The sequence below is a fragment of the Cavia porcellus genome, unplaced genomic scaffold, assembly GCF_034190915.1.
Source record: "Cavia porcellus strain 051 isolate PalLab524CR breed Dunkin Hartley unplaced genomic scaffold, mCavPor4.1 scaffold_5, whole genome shotgun sequence".
NCBI classification, from domain to species: domain Eukaryota; kingdom Metazoa; phylum Chordata; class Mammalia; order Rodentia; family Caviidae; genus Cavia; species Cavia porcellus.
In genome coordinates this window covers 92,940,538-92,961,593 of record NW_026947488.1, presented here as the reverse complement: position 1 = coordinate 92,961,593, position 21,056 = coordinate 92,940,538, and the positions used below count along the sequence as shown (strand labels likewise).

Here is a 21,056-nt window from a genome sequence, read left to right as displayed (position 1 = left end):
AGCAAACCTGGTATTTATATCCTATCTTCTAGTAACCAGCTGTTATAAGAATAGATTGGAAATATGTGCACATCTCTCAAGGGAAATAAATGCTGCAGTTCTTTGGCAACTGTTATGGATGTCATATTAAATGAAAAGTATTTTTACTTTTTAAACTTTAATAAATTGTCATAATAGAAACTCTATTTCCAGTTAATTATCCTCATTAATTAACTCTAAACTTCAGAAAGTGTTGTGTGAAATTTCCCATCTTTTTCTAAAATAAAGTAACAGTTTTTTTTCCAAGTAAAACTTTTAAACATTTCAGTGATCTGTAAAATACTACTTTTTTGCTTAAAGGATGACTAAAAAATTAGTTTACAATGCAGGTCAGTTTGAAAAAAACTCACATTCTGCAAATATTCGTATTGTGGAATTTTCCCCCCTTTTTCCATGGCACATTGTACTTTGAAAAACTTACAAACAGTTGGAGATATTCTGCTTGTTGAACCATTAAATCCGTTTGTTAAAGATGCCATTTTTCTGTGATATAGCTTGGAATCACAAAAATGAATTACCTGCTTGTCAGGAAAAAAGAAACCACTTTGGGCACACATGTCATGCTGGCCTTTGGAGTCAGTTCCAGTGCCTGCTCCTGCTGGGACACCTCCAGGTTTTGTGCCCTTGCCTGTCTTCTTAGCTAATTGTGGGCATACCTCTAATCATAATAACACGACTTGCATTCTTAAGATTTTTAATGTTATATTAGGTTATTTAAAAGTGAATAAATGCAAGTAATTAAAATAATGAATAGAAAGTAAAAGTCTTCACTAATGAGAGGCACAGCAGTAAAGGCAGAGGGACTCACTGTGTTCCTTCTTCCTAACTTGGTCCATCTGAAGGATGTCTACACTAGATGATACTGCAGTTTGTTCTAGTTCTTTAAAATACTCACTTGACGTTTTATTTCTGCTTGACATAAATTTTAAATTGATAGTTCAGCTACATGAAAACTAAATCAGTTCTAAGGTTCTTTGAGTTTGTAAAAAGCCTTCTGTAATTGTGGGTACTGAGTTGAAGTAAAGATGACTGACTGGTGATAACTTCTAAGGGCAATCTGCTTTTTCCCCCCAAAACATCACCTGTTTATCAAAATAAATAATACCCTGTCATATTATGGAAACAAAGTGAAATGATTATTTTGAGAAATTTTAATGAATCATTTCTGGTACAGATGATAATTTTTAAAAATAAGTCTGAAATCTGACCCTTTTTTCTTACTCTATAGTGGGTTCCGGTCCTACAGGATTTCAGCAATAAGGGCACATTGTGGGGTTTTGTGCCATTTGTGCATGAAGAAATGCCAACTGAAATTCCAATTCCAATAACCCTTCATATCGGAGACTATAACATGGATGGCTATCCAGATGCCCTTGCCATACTAAAGAATACATCTGGAAGGTATGGATATTAAATCAGTAAGACATATTTGTAAAATATCTTCATATGACAATTTGTGACTCAGTGGCACCTGAATGTGGTACTGTGGTATAGTCCCTTTAGGTAAGGGGCATGATAATGAGCTCAGTTATTTCTATGATCCCTGAGCTTCCCCTAGCTACTTACAGTTCCTCTACTTTTTCAAAAATTCATTTTCTATAGAATGAAAATGAACATGAAGTAAAAAGTGATTTTTCATTCAACATATCTAGTCTTTAAGCATCAATTTTATTTTATAAACAGATGTTCCAACTATATTTTAAGACTAAAAACAACGATAGATACGAAAGAACACGAGACCTTAGTCACACCCCACCCACTAACTATCCTTGTGGCTTTGCACAGATTACCTGAATTCCTCAACTGCAAAACGAAAGTAGTTCACTGACTTGGTTTTTAAAAAAAATAAAAATAAAAAATAAAAAAAAACGAAAGTAGTAACTGCTTCTGGCATAAATTAGCTAAAGTAAATGAATGGCTTAGTAAGACACTCTGCACATAACAGATTTTACTTCAGTTAATGTTGCCTCGTGGATGCTCGCTTTGTAATGGCTTTGGAAATTCTAACATGATTATTGATGCTTTTATATATATATAAAATACATGTTTGTGATATTACCAGAGATTCAAATGCTGCAATTACTCTTTTTTCTTATAAGTAGAAGTACTAGTACAAAAACCAACAGTTACATTTCATTATTAGCCAGAATCTTAGCAGGTTCTGAATAAAGTATAAAGAATAGTATTCTTAAATTTTGATACTGTTTTTATTCATCTTACCATTAATTGTATTTCTTGAACCTGCTTACACTTTGTTGCTGTTGTATCTTTGTTCTGAACATTAATCCATTACTGAATGCCCCTAAGATGTTTATAAAAAAGAACAGGCCACTCAAGAATGGTGCTGCGCACCTGTAATTCTAGCACTCTGGGAGTTGGAGGCAGAAATACCTCAATTTTAAGCCCAACTAGCAACTTTTCAGACCCTGTCTCAAAATTAAAAATAAGGGATAGAGGCTTTCAGTATGAAGACTCTTAAGTTTAATCTCCAGTACCAGAAAAAAAGACTTGTGGGGAAACTATACTGAAACTTATCTAAAGACCTTGAGATGAAATCAGAATCCCTCTGAGTTGTTTTACAGAGTTTTCCAGGGACGTGGTCACCGTGTTGTTATGTGAAGGTAATACTCAGCATCTATTTCTTATGCTCTTTCCACACCCCATAACAGGGATTCAGTCCCTGGACACTGTACTGTGAAGAACATCTCAGTCCTTTTTATTTTGTATCTTTGAGTTAAGGCTTTACTGCATTGGCTAGGCTGCCCTCAAGCCTGTGATCCTCTTGCATCAGCTTCCTGAGCAGCCTGAATTACACTGCTTATGGTCTGAAAAGAAGGTTATAAAATTTCTCTGTGTTGGGAATTAGACCTTCTCAAAAGAATAAATTGGATCTTATATTTACCAAAGTTATATTTATCCTTAGAAAAACATTAAATAATTTGTATTTTGGTTTTAAAAATTAGCAACTTTTTGTTTTTTTAAATCTTCAAATATTTAAACTGGGTTCTGTTATCTTTCAGTAACAAATGATGGCATACCAAAGTTACACAGGAAACTATCCCTAGATAACAAAGGCAGTCATACTTTCTTGTAAAGTCTGGATACTTTTATAAAAGCAACTGTTTAAAACCCAGTTTTTCTGTTCTGTTTGGATAACAGAACTGAAAGATACACTGAGAGGGAGATGTGTGTCTAGAGAAATTCACCATAATAGAGTCTTGGAAAAAATATGACAGAAGATATGTGCATTTCATCTTTTCCCACATGAATGTAGTTTTGTTCAAAAAAACAGTTTCTAATTTTTAAATGACTTCAAGACTACTGTGTTGCTGAGAATTAGTTATTGGCTTGATGTTCCTAATTTGAAAGGGTTCCTATTATAGAAGTCCATCCCCTTTTTTTGGCATAGTCTGAAAATCAGGAAGCAACTAGACAGATGAAAATAAAATCCATGACATGTATGTCAATGTCATGAGTTAACCTTAAAGTTGTAGTAAAAGAGAAAGATCTTTACTTTGACATGTTACGGAGGTGGCAAGTCAGAGAAGAGCAGTTCTGTGTCAGTGTAGCTTAGCCTGAAATGCTGCTTTCTTTCCCTTTGGGCATCACAGTTGCCTGTGCTCACTGCCATGTGTTTCGCATAGTCGTCACGTCTTATTCTTTGAACATGTGCTTTTGTGAGATGAAAAAGAAAATAACCTTGTTCCAATACTATAAGTAAATAAAGAAATGTCTACAATGCTCTAGGACCTCAGTTCACAAACTTAAAAGAATTCATTCCCTGATTCTGGTTGCAACCCAGTTGCAAGCATATACGTGAATATGGAAAATGTAATAAGCATCCTGATTTGCAGTGGGGACCCTGGGCAAACATGAGCTTTGGACCTTATTTTAAATACCACTGCTGCCACTTGGTAGTTCAATTCTTTTTTAGCAACTTATTTAACCTACCTGTCCATCTATAGATCAGTAAAATGCTAGGGTAGGTAATTATACCTACCCTCCAGGTTTCTTGTGAAGATTCAGTGAAGTACCGTTCCCCTCATCTTCCTTCTTAGCTTAGGTTTTTGTTTTTGTTTTTGTTTTTATTTTTTGTCTTTTTTTCCTTTTTATCGGTACCAGGGATTAAATTCATGACTGCTGCTTGCAAGGTGGGCTCTTATGCTGCTGAGCTAAATCCCTAGCCCCTTAGCTTAGTTTATTAAGAAGTCCATATTTAAGCTAGATTAGCTATGTTGACTTTACCTAAAATGACTTTACCTAAATGTTGACTTTACCAAAAAAGGCCTCCAGTAAGTAAGGAACCAACAGCTATATACTACACAGATTATTGGCCAGGGTAAGATTGATATGTTTTCCTGTTATTTTTGTTGCACAGCTCTAAACCTCAAAGAACAGTTTATGTGTAGGAAAAGAAATGTTATTTTTGTTTTTTGGTTTTTGGTTTTTCCCCCGGTGCTGGGGATGGAACTCACGACTGCCTGCTTGCAAGGCAGGTGCTTATGCCGCGGAGCTAAATCCCCCAGCCCCGAAATGTTATTTTTGAGACAGGTTCTCAATATCTTGTCCAGGCTCACCTTGAACTCACTGTGTAGCACAGGCTAACTGAACTCACAGTGATCCTCCTACCTCAGCCTCCCAAGTGCTGGAATTACAGATGAGATGTGTGCCTCCATGCCTGCCTATGTGTTAGAAAATTTAAAACATGTAAATCTAAGCTTAGAAGACAAACATTTTCTTCAAACCTAAATTGTTTAGGCAGATGAGCATATTTTAGATAAGGGTGGGACCTGTGGACTCCTTACAAAGGACTATCAGTAAATGTCAAAGGAAGAAAGTAAACATAGTAGCAAAAATTAACATTTCCACAATTTTCCACATCTTCATTTTGAAATGAAGTTGCTGTTCTCCGTACAACAACAGTAGCAAACTTTTCAGTATCCTACCCATGAAATTTAAAAATAACAGGTCTGTGTTAGCAAAATTTATTGTTTTACATAGGCATATAATTTTTTCTTTTTTATAAGCAAAAGTAAAGATGTATACTTCTTACGAGTTTAACTTCTTCCTTTCCTATCTTTATTCCTTTTATTTCTTTCTCTTATCTAATTGTTCTAGATAAAGTTTCCAGGACTGTATTGAATAAGAGTGAGACAGTGAACATCTTTGTCTTGCTTCTGATTTTAAAGAGAAAGATTTTAGTTCTTGTCATTTAATATGATCTTAGCTATTGGTTTGTCATTGATGGCCATTATCAGATTGAGATAAAGACCATCTGTTCCAATTTGCTGTAGAGTTTTTATCATGAATGGGTCAAAAGCTTTTCCTTCATCTATTGAGATAAACTGATTTTTGTCCTTGGCTCTGTTAATATGATGCATTACATTTACAGATTTATGTGTGCTGAACCATCCCTGCCTCTCTGGGGTGACTCCCAGTTGATCATGGTGCACAGTCTTGACAATTTGCTGCATTCTGTTTGCCAGTATCTTTTTTTTTTTTTTTTTTTTGTCTTTTTCCTTTTTATCGGTACCGGGAATCGAACTCATGACTGCCTACTTGCAAGGCAGGCATTTATGCCGCTGAGCTAAATCCCCCAGCCCCATGTTTGCCAGTATCTTATTGAGGATTTTTGTATTAATGTTCACTAGGGAAATTGCTCAGTAATTCTCTTTCTTAGTTGTGTCCTTCTGTGGCTTTGGTATCAAGATATGCTTGTTTTCAGGGATGAATTTAAGTAGTTGAATTATGTCTTCTCTAAATTCCTTGTAGAATTGAGCAGTGAATCCGTTAAGACCTGAACTTTTCTTTGTTGATAGGTCATTAACTGCATCTTTGATTTCATTTATTGATATTTGGGTTATTTAGGATTTTTGTATCTTCGTGATTCAGCTTTGATAATTCATAGGTGTCTAGAAATCTGTCCATTTCTTCTGTATTTTCCATTCTATTAGAATGCAAGTTTTCAAAGTAGGTATAGATGATTTTCTGGATTTCTGCAGGGTCTGTTGTGATTTTACCTTTTTCATTCCTAATTGCATGGATTTGAGTCTTTTTTTTTCCTTTTTTTTTTTTTTGATAATGTTGGCTAAACGGTTGTCAATTTTATGTAATCTTTCAAAGAACCAACTTTTCGCTTCATTGATTCTTTGTATTGTTTTTTGCCTCCAGTGTGTTAATCTGCTCTACTCTTTATAATTTCCTCCCTCGTACAAGCTTTTGGCTTAGCCTGTTCTTCTTGCTCTATTTTCCTGATATGGGCATTTACTGCTATAAATTTAACTCTAAAAACTGCTTTCATTGTGTTACACAAGGTCTGGGATATCATTTTTTTTTTTTCTTTTTTCGGTCTTTTTCCTTTTTATCGGTACCAGGGATCGAACTCATGACTGCCTGCTTGCAAGGCAGGCGCTTATGCCGCTGAGCTAAACCTCCAGCCCCTGGTCTGGTATATCATATTGTCATTATCATTCAACTGTAAAAACTGCCTGATTTTTTTTTTTTTTTTAAACCAGGGATTGCTCTCACAATCTTGTACTTGTCAGGCAGGCACTTATACTGGTGAGCTAAATCTTCAGTCCCTAATTTCTTCTTTAATTTCATCTGTGACCCATTGGTTGTTCAGTAGGGTTCTATTTAATTTCCATGTGTTTATGAAGTTCTTGTGGTTGCCTTTGTCATGGATTTCCAGTTTCAGTGCACTGTGATCTGATAGTATGTATGGGAGAATTTCAGTTCCTTTGCATTTACTTAGGCGTGTTCTATGAGCCCGTATATGGTTTATTTTGGAGAATGTGTCATGTGCTGCTGAGAAGAATGCGTGTTCTGATGTAGTGGGGTAGACCACTATCAACCTCTGCTAGTCCATTTGTTCCGAATTTTTATTTAGTTCTAATATTTCATTATTGTTTTTTTGTGCAGTTGATCTGTCTTTTTGTGACAGTGGATGATTGAACTCTTCTAATATGATTGAATTAGGGCTCATTTGATTTTTCATGTCTATTAGTAATTGTTCTGCTGTATTAGTCAAGGTTTTACTAGAGAGAACAGATATAACACAAGATACACAGATGTAAAAGAAACAAGATTGGTTTACGATGGTCAGCCACAGAGTCAGATGAGGAAGCGTGCAGAGGGTGTCTACGCATTGGAGGAGAAGGGATTCAATCCGAGGTCTGGAGTTCACCCTTGTGAACTTGTGTCTTGTGCAAGTCCACACCAGCAGGCTGATGGTGACAGAAAGCTGAAGGCTCTATGACAAAAGGCTAAAGAGTCTATGCCAGAAAGCTAAAGAGTCTACACTGGAAGCCAGGAGATGAGGTCCAAACCAAAATTGAAGACTGGAGCTTCTCCCAAGAATGGAATGCTCTTGTCCTTCCTCCTTCCCTATTATACCTCCAGGTGATGAGCCATCCTAGGGGAGGTTTTCTTCTGCACCCTTGGGTGTAGAGTTGCTAAACCCATTTAGTGAAGCTTCTAAATGTCTCCAGTTGACACAATCAATCAACCACTACATCTACATAGTTGGGTGCACTAATATTTGTTGCATATGTATTTATGGTTCTTAACTCTTCCTCTTGGATTCTTCCCTTTATGAGGATGTAGTGACCTTGTTTACCTCTTTTAATCAGTCTTGGCTTGAAATTCACTTTGTCTGCAAATAGAATAGCTACTCCTGCTTTTTTTCTGGCTTCCTATTGCATGGAGTATTGTTTTCCATCCTTTGACTTTCAACTAATTTCTTTTTGAATTAAATATATTTCTTTTATGCAGCATATTGTTGGATCTTGCTTCTTGATCCATTGTGCGAGTCTTTGTCTTTTGATTGATGAATTAAGACCATTATCATTGTTGGTTATAACAGAAATCTTTTGACTTTTCCTTGTCATGTAATGTTCTTGTTGGCTCTCCACCTTTTTTTTCCCCTCCAGTTGTTTGCCTTCTCTGATAGATTCCTTAGGTTGGGGTTCATGAAGCTGTAGTCCTTATTATCTCTTTCTAGAATGCCCTTCAGAACATTTTGGAGGGTAACTTTAAACTGCTTTTAAAAGGAAAGGTAATGCTTCCTTCTTCCCTCTGGCTGGAATACAGATGCAATGGTTGGAGACAGAGCAGCTGCTTTGGATCACAGGATAGCAGAGCAACCATGAAGCTGGCATCCGTACCCAGGATTGAGTGCTCACTGGCTGTGCTCCTTGCAGCCTGTGCAGCAAACCTTGTCCCTCACAGAGCCTCAGTGTTCACATATGTGAGAGAAAAGGGAGACAGACCACATGCAGTGGAATAGTATCATTTTATACAACAGGTTCCTTAACACCAAGGGAATGATCCCTTAGGAACCCGGAATTTGTCTTTGGGCTGTGATTTCCCTTTCCCTGGGATTGTCAGGTGATCATAAATTTCCTTAGATGTTCTTTGTCATGGCAGTATCTTATTTCTTCCATCAGTTTTGGAAATACTTTTGCAGGCTACATCAATCTGGGTTGAAAGTTGTTTTCCTTTAGAACTTGAAATACTTCGCTCCAAGCTCTTCTTGACTTGAGAGTTTGTGCTGAGAAGTCAGCTGTAATTCTGTTAGCAATAATAATGCCTCAGATAAACCTCATTGGCTATGATATGCCACTATGCAAAGCTCAGCTGTGATTCTGGCTTTCCTCTATAGATGATTTGTTTCTTTTCTCTAACAGCTTTTAGTATTCTATTCTTGTATTGAATTTCTGGAAACTTGACTATAATATGCCTGGATGTAGATTTTTGTTGGTCATTGCTATTTGGAGTCCTATATGCCTCCTATATCTGAATGTCAAATTCTTTTTCTCTACTAGGAAAGTTTTCTGTAATGGTGTCTCTGAAGATTTTTTAATGTCATTTGTAGTGTCCCCGATTTGTTCATTAGCTCCAGTGAATCCTAAGTTATTCTTCTTTGTCTCATGTAACAGCTATTGGATTGATTTCTCATGGTCACTTGGTATTTTTTAGGAATCTTTTTTTTTCCTGGTTGCTAACTGCAAGTCTATCTTCAGGTCTGAGATCTTATCCTCACATTGGCCTAATCTGCTTCGAATGCTTTCAATGGAGATTATTCTCCTCAATGTCTTCTTGAATCTGCTTTATGGATTCCATTTGTTGCCTATGTTGCATATCCATAATTTGTTTAAGCTCATCTATTTTTTGGTCTGTGTCTACTCTAACATTGCTAAGCATGGTATGTATTTTGGTAATCTGTATAGTTATTTGAGAGATTTTATTTCTGATTTCATTTTTTCCAGAGCTTCATTCAATTGCTTTGTTGTTTCAACTTCAGAGAGATCTGGTGGGGTCTTTCAGATTGTTCCCACCTCCTGGGTTTGCCTTTGGTGAACTCCATGTCTGAAGTTGCATCTCGTTTAAGTGTCTTCTCATTTTTTTTCTTTTTTTTTTTTTAGTTTAATTCCTGGGGTGATGGTTGTATGTTACCTATGGGGGGATGCTTTATTGGTAGTATTTCAGACCCTTAGGTAATGATTACTTCTTTGAGGTATCTTCTAGGTGTAGCTGGGTTTTAGGTTTTGAGTCTGTTGGAAGAGCTTATCTCTCTTCAGTTTGTTGCAGGTGAGTTGTTGCTTGTTTGGCCTAGTTCCTGGTTTTTGTTTGTTTTGGTTTTTTTATTTGTTTACTTGTTGACTTTTTAACAGAGGGTCTCACTATGCGGTTCAGACTGCCCTTGAGCTCACTTTGTAGCTCAGACTAGTCTCTAACTCCGTGACCCTCCTGCCTCAGCCTCCTGAGTGCTAGGATTATACATATATGCCATCATGCCTGGCTAGTCCCTGGTTCGTTGGCACTGTGCCACCATATTTCCTGTAACCTTTAGTTAATCTCAGTCATGGTATTCCAGAACCAACAACTGTTTAGAACAATTTATGTCAATTTTGGCTACAGTGGTACCAGTAGCATCAAACAGCCTAGAAAACAGAAAACTGAGCTAAACCCTTTTTTGTAACTGTTAACCATAAAAACTGTATTTGTGATTATGTAAAACAAACTAAGTAATTATATGCAGTATATAAGTCTGTAATGTGTCAGTTTTGCCCTTGAGAATTAAAATTTAAAATGGATGAAGGAGAAAATAGAGAAGTGGAAGAAGAAAAAGACATTAGAAGTAAAGTTAGAGGACAAAGGAGGATCATACTAACTTTGGAAACTGGTACAAAAAAACGGAAGAAAAGGGACAGAAGAGTTCAAAGGAAGAACAGAATAGAACCATATCCCTGAAGAGGTTAGGAACCACTTTCACATTCATACAAGAACAATGAAAGAGAAAGAGAGAGAGAGAGAGAAAAAAATAGGAAAACAGTCCACTTCCAGCAATCACTTTGGTTTCACTAATAGACAACCTATGGAGACAGAGTCCCAAGTCTGAGCTATCCCAGCAAGTCAGCAGTTGCCTTTTGGTATTGTAGTAGATAGTCTCTGCAGGCCCACCCTGGGACCAGGCTCATGGAGCTTGCCACAGTCCAAACAGTTTCCACTGGTGTGCGGCAGCTGGGTGCTGCTAGACACAGCCGATCTAGGTTCCAAGCTCACCTGACTCATCTCCAAAATGGCTTCCAGCCAAATGCTGTCTCCCTGTGGGAGGACTGAGTCCTCTGCACTCACCACCAGCTAGTGCAGTCCGCCAGGTCTGCTGTTCCCCTCCACTGCCGCAGCCCTCTGCAGAAGCTTCCCAGGTCACCAGCTGACACCATCACCATGACTACACATCCCCAGGTTCAAATAGCTCCTCTCACAGTGAGTCCCATCGCAGGGCAAGGCTTTGTTGGTCATTGCCTTCTTCTTCCTTGAATTTTTTCTTTTCATTCTCTGGGCTTCAGTTCACATTTTAGATTCTCTCTGGGTCCAGGGGAGCCACTTCCTTCCTTCTTGTCATCTTCATGATTCTATATTCCAACGTCTCACAGAGAGACTGTTTTCTCTGCTGCTTACTGCTCCTCCATCTTTAGGCTGTTTGATTTAGGAAAAATTATATTAAAATATCTTCTTCCCAAGCATAGTAAAAAAAAAAATGGTTTCCATTATCTATGAGAAGCTCAAAAGTTGTCCAATTTAATGGTGACTATATGCATGAACAAAATGCTCCCCACACGTTGGTAGTGGGAATACCTGGACCTTTAAAAGAATTTGGGTGTCATTTTATATTCTTTATGTATAACCAACTTTAGTGAAGAACCTAGAAGGCTTCAGACTATATTTTTATGAAATCTGAGGACCTAGTTATAAGAGCCCAAACAACAGTTTAGTATCATTTAACAAGTGGGGAATTTCTTCCTCCAAAAAAGTTAATTTTGAAAAATATGATTAAATTTTAAAAGTTGCAATGTGGACAGCAGTTTCATAAGATGTGAAAAGATTATAATTATTTCATTGAAAAACAGCACATTTCAGAAAAATAGGTTGAAGCCTGTACAAAAAGCTGTTTAACATGGATAAAAATATTTTAATTAATTATTTTAATTAAATATTTAAATATGCACAAGTATGAAAGATACATTTTAAAGTTTCATTGACAATTTTAAGACAACACAATTACCTTTATATTCACGTCGTATATCAATTTGTTAAAAATAAAACTGCAACATGCTAGAAAGAGGTACATCCCAATAACGAGAATGCACTTCTGTATCATGACTCTAGCCTGCTTACAAAACCAATGTTCAACAGATGAGACCCAAAATTTGAACAACCCTAAAAATCAAATCCTGTCACTTGAGATAGATTTGTTTAATTTTATTGGATTTTTGTTTTTCTTGTGGTCCACATGGGAGAGGGTGGGATCCCTTTCTAGACTCACAGCCAGGACAGTACACCGCATTACTTTTGTGACTCAAAATGTTTTGGTTTTTTCTTTTAAAGAATCATTTGGGAGAACTAGACAAGGTCTCATCCATGCATGGCTTTCTTTACAGTGCCTGGCTTCCATGTGCATTCACCTCATGAGGTGAGTTAGAGGGCACTTCGTAGTGTAGCAAGTGTTACAATCCAATAATATAAAATCTTGCTTGAGTTTGATCACACAGTAAAATGAGACCTCTTAAAATTTTAACTCGAGTATTGAAACAGAAGTGTTTGCCAGATAAAGATGATACTTCTTTCACACTAGTGCTCTGTCAAATCAGTCAGTCTTTATATTGTCATTTTTCATGTGACCCATATGAAATATTTAGCTAGAAAAAGTGGAGATAGTACTAGCCCAAAACAGAATTATTTTGATTCTTTTTAAAATTTATTTGTATTAGTACTTGTTTGCAGTCCATAATGATTACATTCATAGTTGGGATTTTGTACATATGCATAACATATCTTAATTCTTTTTATTCTAAATTAGATGGACATAGTAGGCATTTACAGATTTGGCTTTCCTATATTATAATAATGTTAATCTCTATTTTTTATTCCATTATCTGCACACAAAATCACCTTAAACTCTGTTGATATGGGGAGATGGGTTGCCAGTCGCCCATGATTTTGCTTTGTACTTGCCTATATATTTTGTTCTTGTTTGTCTTTTAGTAAATCTCTAGCTGTGTTTTTATATTTACTATCTATAAAGCATATTAGGTACTGTGTTCAAATACTTCTTTTTTAAGTCTGGACTGAGGTTTTTAAGAAAATTTTAAATCACATACTCTCCTTCTCTGGCTTTTGAATTACTTAGGGCTTAGCAGTTAAACGACTCTAAGACTGCTCAGTATTAGAACTCAGTGCACCACTCAGTCAGTGGCCGCAGCTCTTTGCAATTTATACTTCATTTTTTATTTATGCAGTCAAGAACTCTTCTACTCTGATGATACAAAAGCAAGCAAGACACTGCATTTCTCGTTGGGCTTCTGTCTCAGCGGACAATTCTTTGGTAAAGTTGGGTTACTTGCTACTAGGGAATAGTGCGGGATACAAAGAAAATGCACATCAGGACTGCTTCTCCTAGTCTAGTGAGATCCAAATAAGAAATTTTCCTTGAAGACATGAAGTTCTTACATATGTGTGACACTGTATAAAACAGAAGATAAATGAGTACATGGAAATACTAACATTAGCCGTACATTCTGATAGAACAAGTTAATGCTCACTTTTAATCTTAAGAACAAACTGAATAGACATTTTTCCAAGATATACAAAAAGCACACAAAAAGATGTTGGATAACCTTATATTTCAATAACAAAATGCATGTAAAAGTCGTAACATATTCTAGCTATCCACTAGAATAGCTAAAATCAAAAACTTAAATAGTAACAAGTGAGAACAGGAAATGCAGAGACTGGACACTTCACACATTGCTGATAGAAATGTAAAGTCTTGCAGCCACTTTGGAAAACTCTTTGGCAATTTCTCAAAAAAAGGGAAATGCAGTGGTGATCTGACCCAGCAATGCCATTCCTAGATGTATACTTGAAAAAATTGAAACCATGTATTCACACGAAAACAAATGGAGTATTATTCAACCCAAAAAAGAATGAAATCCGGATACATTCTACCTCACTGCTAAAACTTAACAACCTGTTAACTCAGTGAAGCCAGAAACAAGGGATAAGCACATCTGTGAAGCAGGTAGTCAATTAGTGTTTAACAGGAGATGGGGCAGGAAACAATTGGGGACTGATTGGTAACTTCATGATGATAGAAATGTTAGGAATTAGTGTGGTGATGTCTACACAGCACAGTGAATATATAGCAACCACTAGATTGTACATTTAAAGCAAAGTTAGTAAACCATAGCAAGCTATATAGTAATCATTAATCATCTGTGGTTATTTATTAAAATTTAACAAAATTTTTAAATGCAATTCCTTATTGCAGTAGCCATGTTTCTAAATTCTGAGACACCACATGAAAAATATAGAGCACTGTGCCAACCCTGAAAGTTAGATTGGAAAGCAGTGTTTATTTATAGAGTCAGTGGAATTTCTGGTCTAACAAAAGCATCAGTTTTCTCTCTCTTCTTATCTCCCACCCCTACGCCTCCCACCCCCCTGCTGGAAATTGAAGCAGGACCTTGCATTATGCCAGGCAAGTGCAGTACCCCTAAGCTACATCTCTACCCCCAGCTCACTTCTTCACAAGTACCCTGCACTATTACATCTAAACTACCTTCCTCTGCAATACGGGCCTTGTCACTGATGAAAGATTTGCTGGCCTCCAAAGGCCAGACCTTTGGACATACTCATTTGACAGACATTCATTGAACATAAACTATATGAAATGACAATATAAAATCGCAGGAAGAATACAGATTTTAGAAAGTACTACATTATTAGATCTCAGATTTTTTTAACCTTTTCAGCCATTGTTGTCACATTAGCACAGTAGGAATGGTAATTCATAACTCATAAGATTGTAGGAATTAAACTGAACACTGTGTCAAAATGCTGCACCTGCATGTGGTATGTGTGAGGTATAGTGTCTGATGATGTATTGTCAATGCAGGACTACAGCATCTCTGAGAATGTCATCATCTGGAAACTGTCTTTAGCCAAAGAAAGCTGCCTCATCTCCTTATATGCCTCTTTGCATCCAATGATTGGTCCGTAAAGGCTAACCTCTACTCAGAAGATTCACCCCAACTTCACAACAGCCTATGGGGTATATTGCAGTCTATGAAAAGTGCATTATAGTCAGAATGCTTCCTGTCCTCCCTTACATATGGTGATGCTGAGATCATAAATTTCATGTCTCCCTAATTTCCATCTCCACTCTCCTGAGGGAGCCCAGTTGGCAACAGACAATATTGGTACCATCCCTTGCTACACAGGGCAGAGGATTGAGATGTACATGTGAAACAACATGACTTCTTTCCTATGTAGTCTACAGTACAGGATTGCATATCAAGAAATGCTTTTGACAGCAGCTTATATTTAAACTGAAATATAATTTATATTACAAAAATAACTTACCACTGAGTAAGGTGAGGCAATAAGATTGCAGGGAGAGCGCATTTGCTAAGGCATAGATATCTGAGACAGAGGATACATGAAAGAAAATTGTAAGAAATATTACTAACAGGTCTGAAATTCTGTGAATTGGCTACCATTGTGTTCTGTGACTCTTTTAATGTAATTATCATAAATTGACATTTTAGATCATTTTTAACTTCTGTTCTAAGTAAGTCTCTGTCACAAATGATTTCAACAATTATTAACATTTATCCCTTCATATTATTACAATTTTAATGAAATGTATACATGATTGAAAAAACTTACAATTCTTGGGTGTTCATTTATGCATTAGTATATTGTGTACTGATGAGAAGGTGAAATAGCTGTGTAGATTCAGAAACAAAAGCATCATTACATGGATTATATAAAGCACAAGAATTTTGTTAAAAGTGTGTATCAGAAATAGCATACTCATTCCCTTGAGGGTGGCTCTGGGGAAGGTAAAAATAGCTGACTTGCTCTTTATGAATTAATTTGCCTGATACTTGAATGATTTATTAAACTATTTTAATTGGTTGAAAAAATATTAGGAAAGTGTTTATCCTTATCTGTTTAGATGATGGCCATCATCTAAACATCACAATTGCTGTCTATTACACTTGCTGAACACATCAAAAAACCAGTATCAGAAAGTTTTCTCTGTCAGCATTAAAACCGGTGAGCGTGAGAAAAACATTTTCAAAGACTACTTTGCAATGCACACACTATCCACTTATATTCATGACTGAAGAAAAATGGTATCTTATTAATGCTCTCTTTGCTATTTTTGTTCTGTATTAAGATATTTATAAACATAATTATTTATTACCTTTACTGAGATCAAATATTATGTTGTAAAATTACACATTGAAAGTGGTTTTTTAAATGGCTTTTGGTATATCCACAGTTTTTTTTTTAATCTGTCACCACTTTCAATTTTAGAAATTTTTTTCAATACAACCCCCAAAAGAAAACCCTGTACCTCTAAACCCTTCACTTCCTCAAGCCATAGGCCATCACTAATCAATTTTTTATCTCTGTATATTTAAATATATATTTTTATATAATCTTATATACAGTAGAAATAGCAGTACTTTCATTTTATTGCCAAGTAATCTTCCATAATATAGAAATGTCACATTTCATTTATCAATTCATGAACTTTATAAATGGTGACTGGCAAAATACAGTAGAAAGTTACTAAGAATGACATTGGATTATGTATTTCTTTTATAATGCCACAGTAACAAATTGGCAAAAAGATAGTGTCTCTTTTAAAAGGCAAATTTATTGTGTTACAATTCTGAAAATCAGGAATCTGAACTCAGTTTTATTGGGCTAAAGATGTTAGCACTTCTGATTTTCTGAAAGCTAGAAGAGAAAATGCATGCCCTTGTTTTGGCAAGCTCTTAAAGGCTGCCAGCATTCCTTCCTCAGGCCCTGAGGTCCCTTCCTCTGTCTTCAAAGCCAACTGTATAATCACCTTGTTTAGTCAGGATTTTTCAGCAAAACAGAGTAGGAAGGATAAGGAAATAAATTTATTTTGAGACGTTGCATCACATTATCATGGAAGCTAAGTGTTTGTAAAACAGCACACATTTATTCCATTATAATGTTGGCAGGTCAGATTTTTTTATATTCATCTTATAGCACCTTTGAGTGACTATTACTGCATTTATGTATTGCTACAATTTTCTGAGGATAATTGCTGATATTTGCCCAGCACTAATGGAGTGACCTGGTACTTTGCTAAGAGCTTTGCATGGTATTTCATTTAATCCACACATTATCCCAAGAAGCTGTTACTGTTGTGTTTGTCAGCTTTCCATCACTGGGAAAATACCAAAGAAAGACAATTTAAAGCAGGGAAGATTTATTTTGTCTTGTGGTGTTAGAGGTTTCTGTCTGTGGTTAGCTGGGGCTTACTGTTTCTCTGCCAGAAGTGAGACAAAACAGCATGGGAGGTGGGGAGGGAGAAAGGTGCTCTCCTCATGACCGCAGTGGAGCAGACAGAGCCAGAGAGGCAGAGGTTGGGGACCGTGCACACCCTCCAAAGGCACCCACAGCCTCTCGCCAGAAGAACTCCTAGAACTCCAGAGAATGCTGCTCACACTAATGTGCTTAAAAGATACTAATGAACTTGGGACCAGACGACAGGGTACAGTAGGACAGGTCCAGAAGGGTCCTAAATACTGGAAGTAGCAGGAAGTGACAAAATGTGGCAGAAAATAGGGATGATTGTGTCTAGTTTAATATTAGAAATGTGCACAGAGTACATACAGATAGTTTTGTATGCAGCCTAAACATTCTTGCTCTTATTGAGGTAATAATGATATCTCCTGTGATCATAAAGCTACTTTTCTTCTTTATTATAATTAATTTAGAAATGTGCTTTTCAGTCCACCTAAAATCTTTTGTGTGCAATGCATTAAAGGAGTCTGACTTTATCCTTGTTCGCGTGGTCAACCAGTTTGCCTGTGTTTGGGGAGACTGTTCCTCCTTCACTGTATGTGATGCCGCCTCTGCGTGCAGCAGGTTCTCTTCAGGTGTGGTTGTTCTGTGCCTTCTCTTACCTCACACAGCAGTCTGCACTGACTGCACATCGTGTTAATTATTGTAAAATCTTCTCAGGTAGTTTTTCTTTGGCGTTGTCTGTTCTTGTTCCCTTGATCATCTATATATATTTAGAGTTTTTTTTTTTTTATTTTACAAAGAAACACTTGGACCATTGGTTTTAATCTATGAGAAACCAGCATGTCTTCATTGAATTTTTTAGTCTATAAGGTTTATTTACACTGTTTTTAGTTATCCTTTAGTCATGTTTAGTCATATCTTTATAAAACCCCTACACAGATCTGGTTGTATTCTTTTTAGTAACCTGGATATTAACTTTAAATAGAAATATTGCTGTAAATGAGAGTTCTTCTATTAATTTTCCAGTGATTATTATTGAAAGGTAAGAAGTCTACTGTCAGAATGCAAATATAATTCTATTGTTTTGGTTTGGGTTTTTATAGGTAATTTGTTTCTTTTTGATTGGTGCTGGGATTGAACACACAGAGTCGTGCATAATAAGTATGCATTCTATCACTGAACTGCACCACTACAGTGTTTTTACTTTATGTATTTTTATAACTGAAACTAAAGAAATTTACAAAGCACAAATAAAATGTAAATTTTTTTTAACTTTTTTTTTTTTTTTTTTTTGGTACCAGGGATCGAACTCACGACCGCCTGCTTGCAAGGCAGGTGCTTATGCTACCGAGCTAAATTCCGAGTCCCATAAAATGTAAATTTAAATCACCATTAATCACATCTCCTAAAGATAATCACTGCTTTTTTGCTATATGAAACAATTACAAATTAGGTTTAAAAATTATCCTAAAAGTAGCAGAATTTCTCATACAACCCAGTCAATCATTCACAAGTTAATATGTGCATTTGTGTGATCTTCCCTCCGTTGTTAGATGGAATAGAGAAGACTGCATATGAAAGTACAGTTTTCTGGCCTTTTTACTCCTGCAGTTAATAACAATAGACTATGTATTGCTATTTTACAATGAACAAAAGTACAGTGTGCCAGGCATTACGTATTGGTTGGGCTCAAGATGGTAAATGTATGTGGATTAACTGCAATATGTATATGATTTCCACTGTACAAGTTTAAAACCTAAGTTTCTATAAGATATAACTCCTTTATTAATTAAAATGTACTTATTTTATTAAATTTTATAAATACCAATTACTTTATATTTATTTGCTACAATTTTTGTATAAACCCATAATCGGCATTTTAAAAGCAGTACCATTTATAATACAAAGACAGCAGTTGTAGAAATGTAATAGCTAGAGAGAGAACAGAGATTCTCAAATTCTGAGAAAATACTTATTAGAAGTGTGATCCAGAAGTTGACAATCAGTATCAACTAAACAGATTAAAGTAACAGATTCATACATGCTCAGGAATATACGGTAAGCTAGTGGAAGATTTATGAACATGAATGCAAGCAGAGGAAACTTAAAATAACCAAAAATTGATACACAATATGAAATTCACCCATAAAAACCCCTGTGTAGTGTGTGTCTTCAGATGGGTCCAGGGAGGACCCAAACAGATGAGGATCTCAGCTTGTACCTCATCCCACCCACCAACTAGTCTAGCTGACTCTCATCACAGAAAAGCATTGCAGACCACACCAGTGTGAACAGAGGCCAGGAAAGGGTCTTTGCTCAAGGAGGCTCAAGGGGACACACTCTGGCGAAGAGAGTCAGTGTGGTCCATTTCTGAGCCACAGAGTTCTGAGGCATGAAAGAGGGTCCTGAGACTGTCTGAAACTTCTTTCACATGCTAGCAAGGGCTTTGAAATAGATCTGCTCAGGTAGACTCATAGCCTTTCCCATTGTAGTCAGTTCTCTATACCTTCAACAGCTTGTTTAGCATGAATAGCCTAATGCAGAAGTCAGAGTTTAGTAATGTTATTTTCTATAAATTTTCGTTATCATAGGTACCCCCTATGGCCAGAATTTCCAAAGAAAGAGAATTTTGTCTCATCTTTATGTAAGGATAAAGAATAACTTAGCATGCTAAACTTCACTTGGGTCACTTTTAACAACCCAAGACCAACAGATACTTGCCAAAGTAAAAGTTTTCAGTGCTTTAGGACTAAATGTGTTATATCTGCTTTTTCTTTCAGACCAAGTTATAGTTAATTACCTAAATGTTTTGCCCTCTAATAAAGGTGATTAGGTAAACATTCTTGGTTTAATCTTACTTTAATGCATTTTCATTGGTGAGCTAATGCCCTTTTTTAAGGTACATAATTATCTTAACTCAGCATGTTGTTGGGCTCTTCCCAAAAAAGAATAAAATTGGATCTTAAATTTTATGAGTTCTTGTGTATCACAGGTATTGAAGTTTATAGATTTCTTGCCTTTCACGATTTAATGAATTTCTCAGACATTGACTTTGGAAGGTAGTGTAAACACAAAATATGATTTGTAACAAAATAGTTTTGTTTCCATAATTGAATTTTATTAGTATGCCCATGATAAATGAATGTGACTGATACTTATATTTGAGTAGAACTGATATTGCATTAATAATGTTCAACACATTTTAGACATGCTTTTGGAATTGCTAGACTGCAGAATCATTGTTAATAGTGTGGGGTTCTGTGTGAATGTGATAGCATGTTTTAGACTTAACTCGTGATAATGGGTGTATGCCCTTGTGAATATCCCAAAACCACTACATTGTATACTTCAGTGTAGTATGTGGCATGTGAATTCAGATGCTTAGAGAAAACACTCAGATACTCCCATAATCTGACAGTGGAACTTTAGTCAACTTCACTCTACTAATGTCTTCTAACCGAAAAATCCAGCAGAAACTTCAGTCTTTGTGTCTCCAGATTCTTGCCCAAAATTGGTTGTTGATGATGTGTTCCTGAACCTTTTCTAGTTTTCTCTTTATCTTCCAATAATTCCTGCACAGTATCTCCTTTGTCTTTGGCCCTAACTGTTGATGTTCCTGATGTTTCATTTCCAGTCCTTTGTTCCCACTTTCATGTTCTTCATGTACTTTGCTCATTTAATTTACTTTGTGTAAGATTGGAAGTCTAAAAATCTCTGTGTCGGATATGTAGATATAGGTACAGGATACAGATATTATTCCATGGAACCCGAAAAATTCCTTCTGTCCTCTAAACCTGTTCTTACTCTATTGTTCACCTATCACAACCAGTACCATCGTTCAAACCAGAAATGTCATCATTCTTTCCCTGTTTCTTACCATTTCCTGTCTGTTGCCACTTATCCAACTCATCACTTCACCCTACAGTGTTTCCAAGGACTGGTATACCTCAACCAGTCTGTATCCCTCTGTCCGTGCACTTTATGAATTGTGATGTATCTATAAGCTGCTGTGGATAACTTGTGATAGAGCTCTTGACTAGGATGCATGAAACCCTAGATTCAATCTGCAGCAATACATACATAGCAACACACCTACACATAACGAGAGTATACTTTCTGTTCCATTGCCCAACTAACAAAATGACCATTATATT

At 36.2% G+C, this 21,056-nt stretch overlaps 1 protein-coding gene and 1 non-coding gene across 2 annotated transcripts in view; one reads left to right on the top strand and one right to left on the bottom strand.

The window, feature by feature from the left end:
* The window catches only part of Itfg1 (integrin alpha FG-GAP repeat containing 1), a 225,653-nt gene that overhangs the window by 108,566 nt on the left and 96,031 nt on the right, over window positions 1–21,056 (top strand). Inside the window, exon 10 of the mRNA XM_063249304.1 lies at window positions 1,268–1,440. Coding sequence (XP_063105374.1) covers window positions 1,268–1,440 — 173 coding nt within the window. The remainder of the gene's footprint in view (window positions 1–1,267; window positions 1,441–21,056) is intronic.
* Window positions 8,535–8,673, bottom strand: LOC111756715 (U4 spliceosomal RNA). Its single transcript, XR_002791129.1, has one exon. It is a non-coding gene; the product is annotated as a U4 spliceosomal RNA (small nuclear RNA).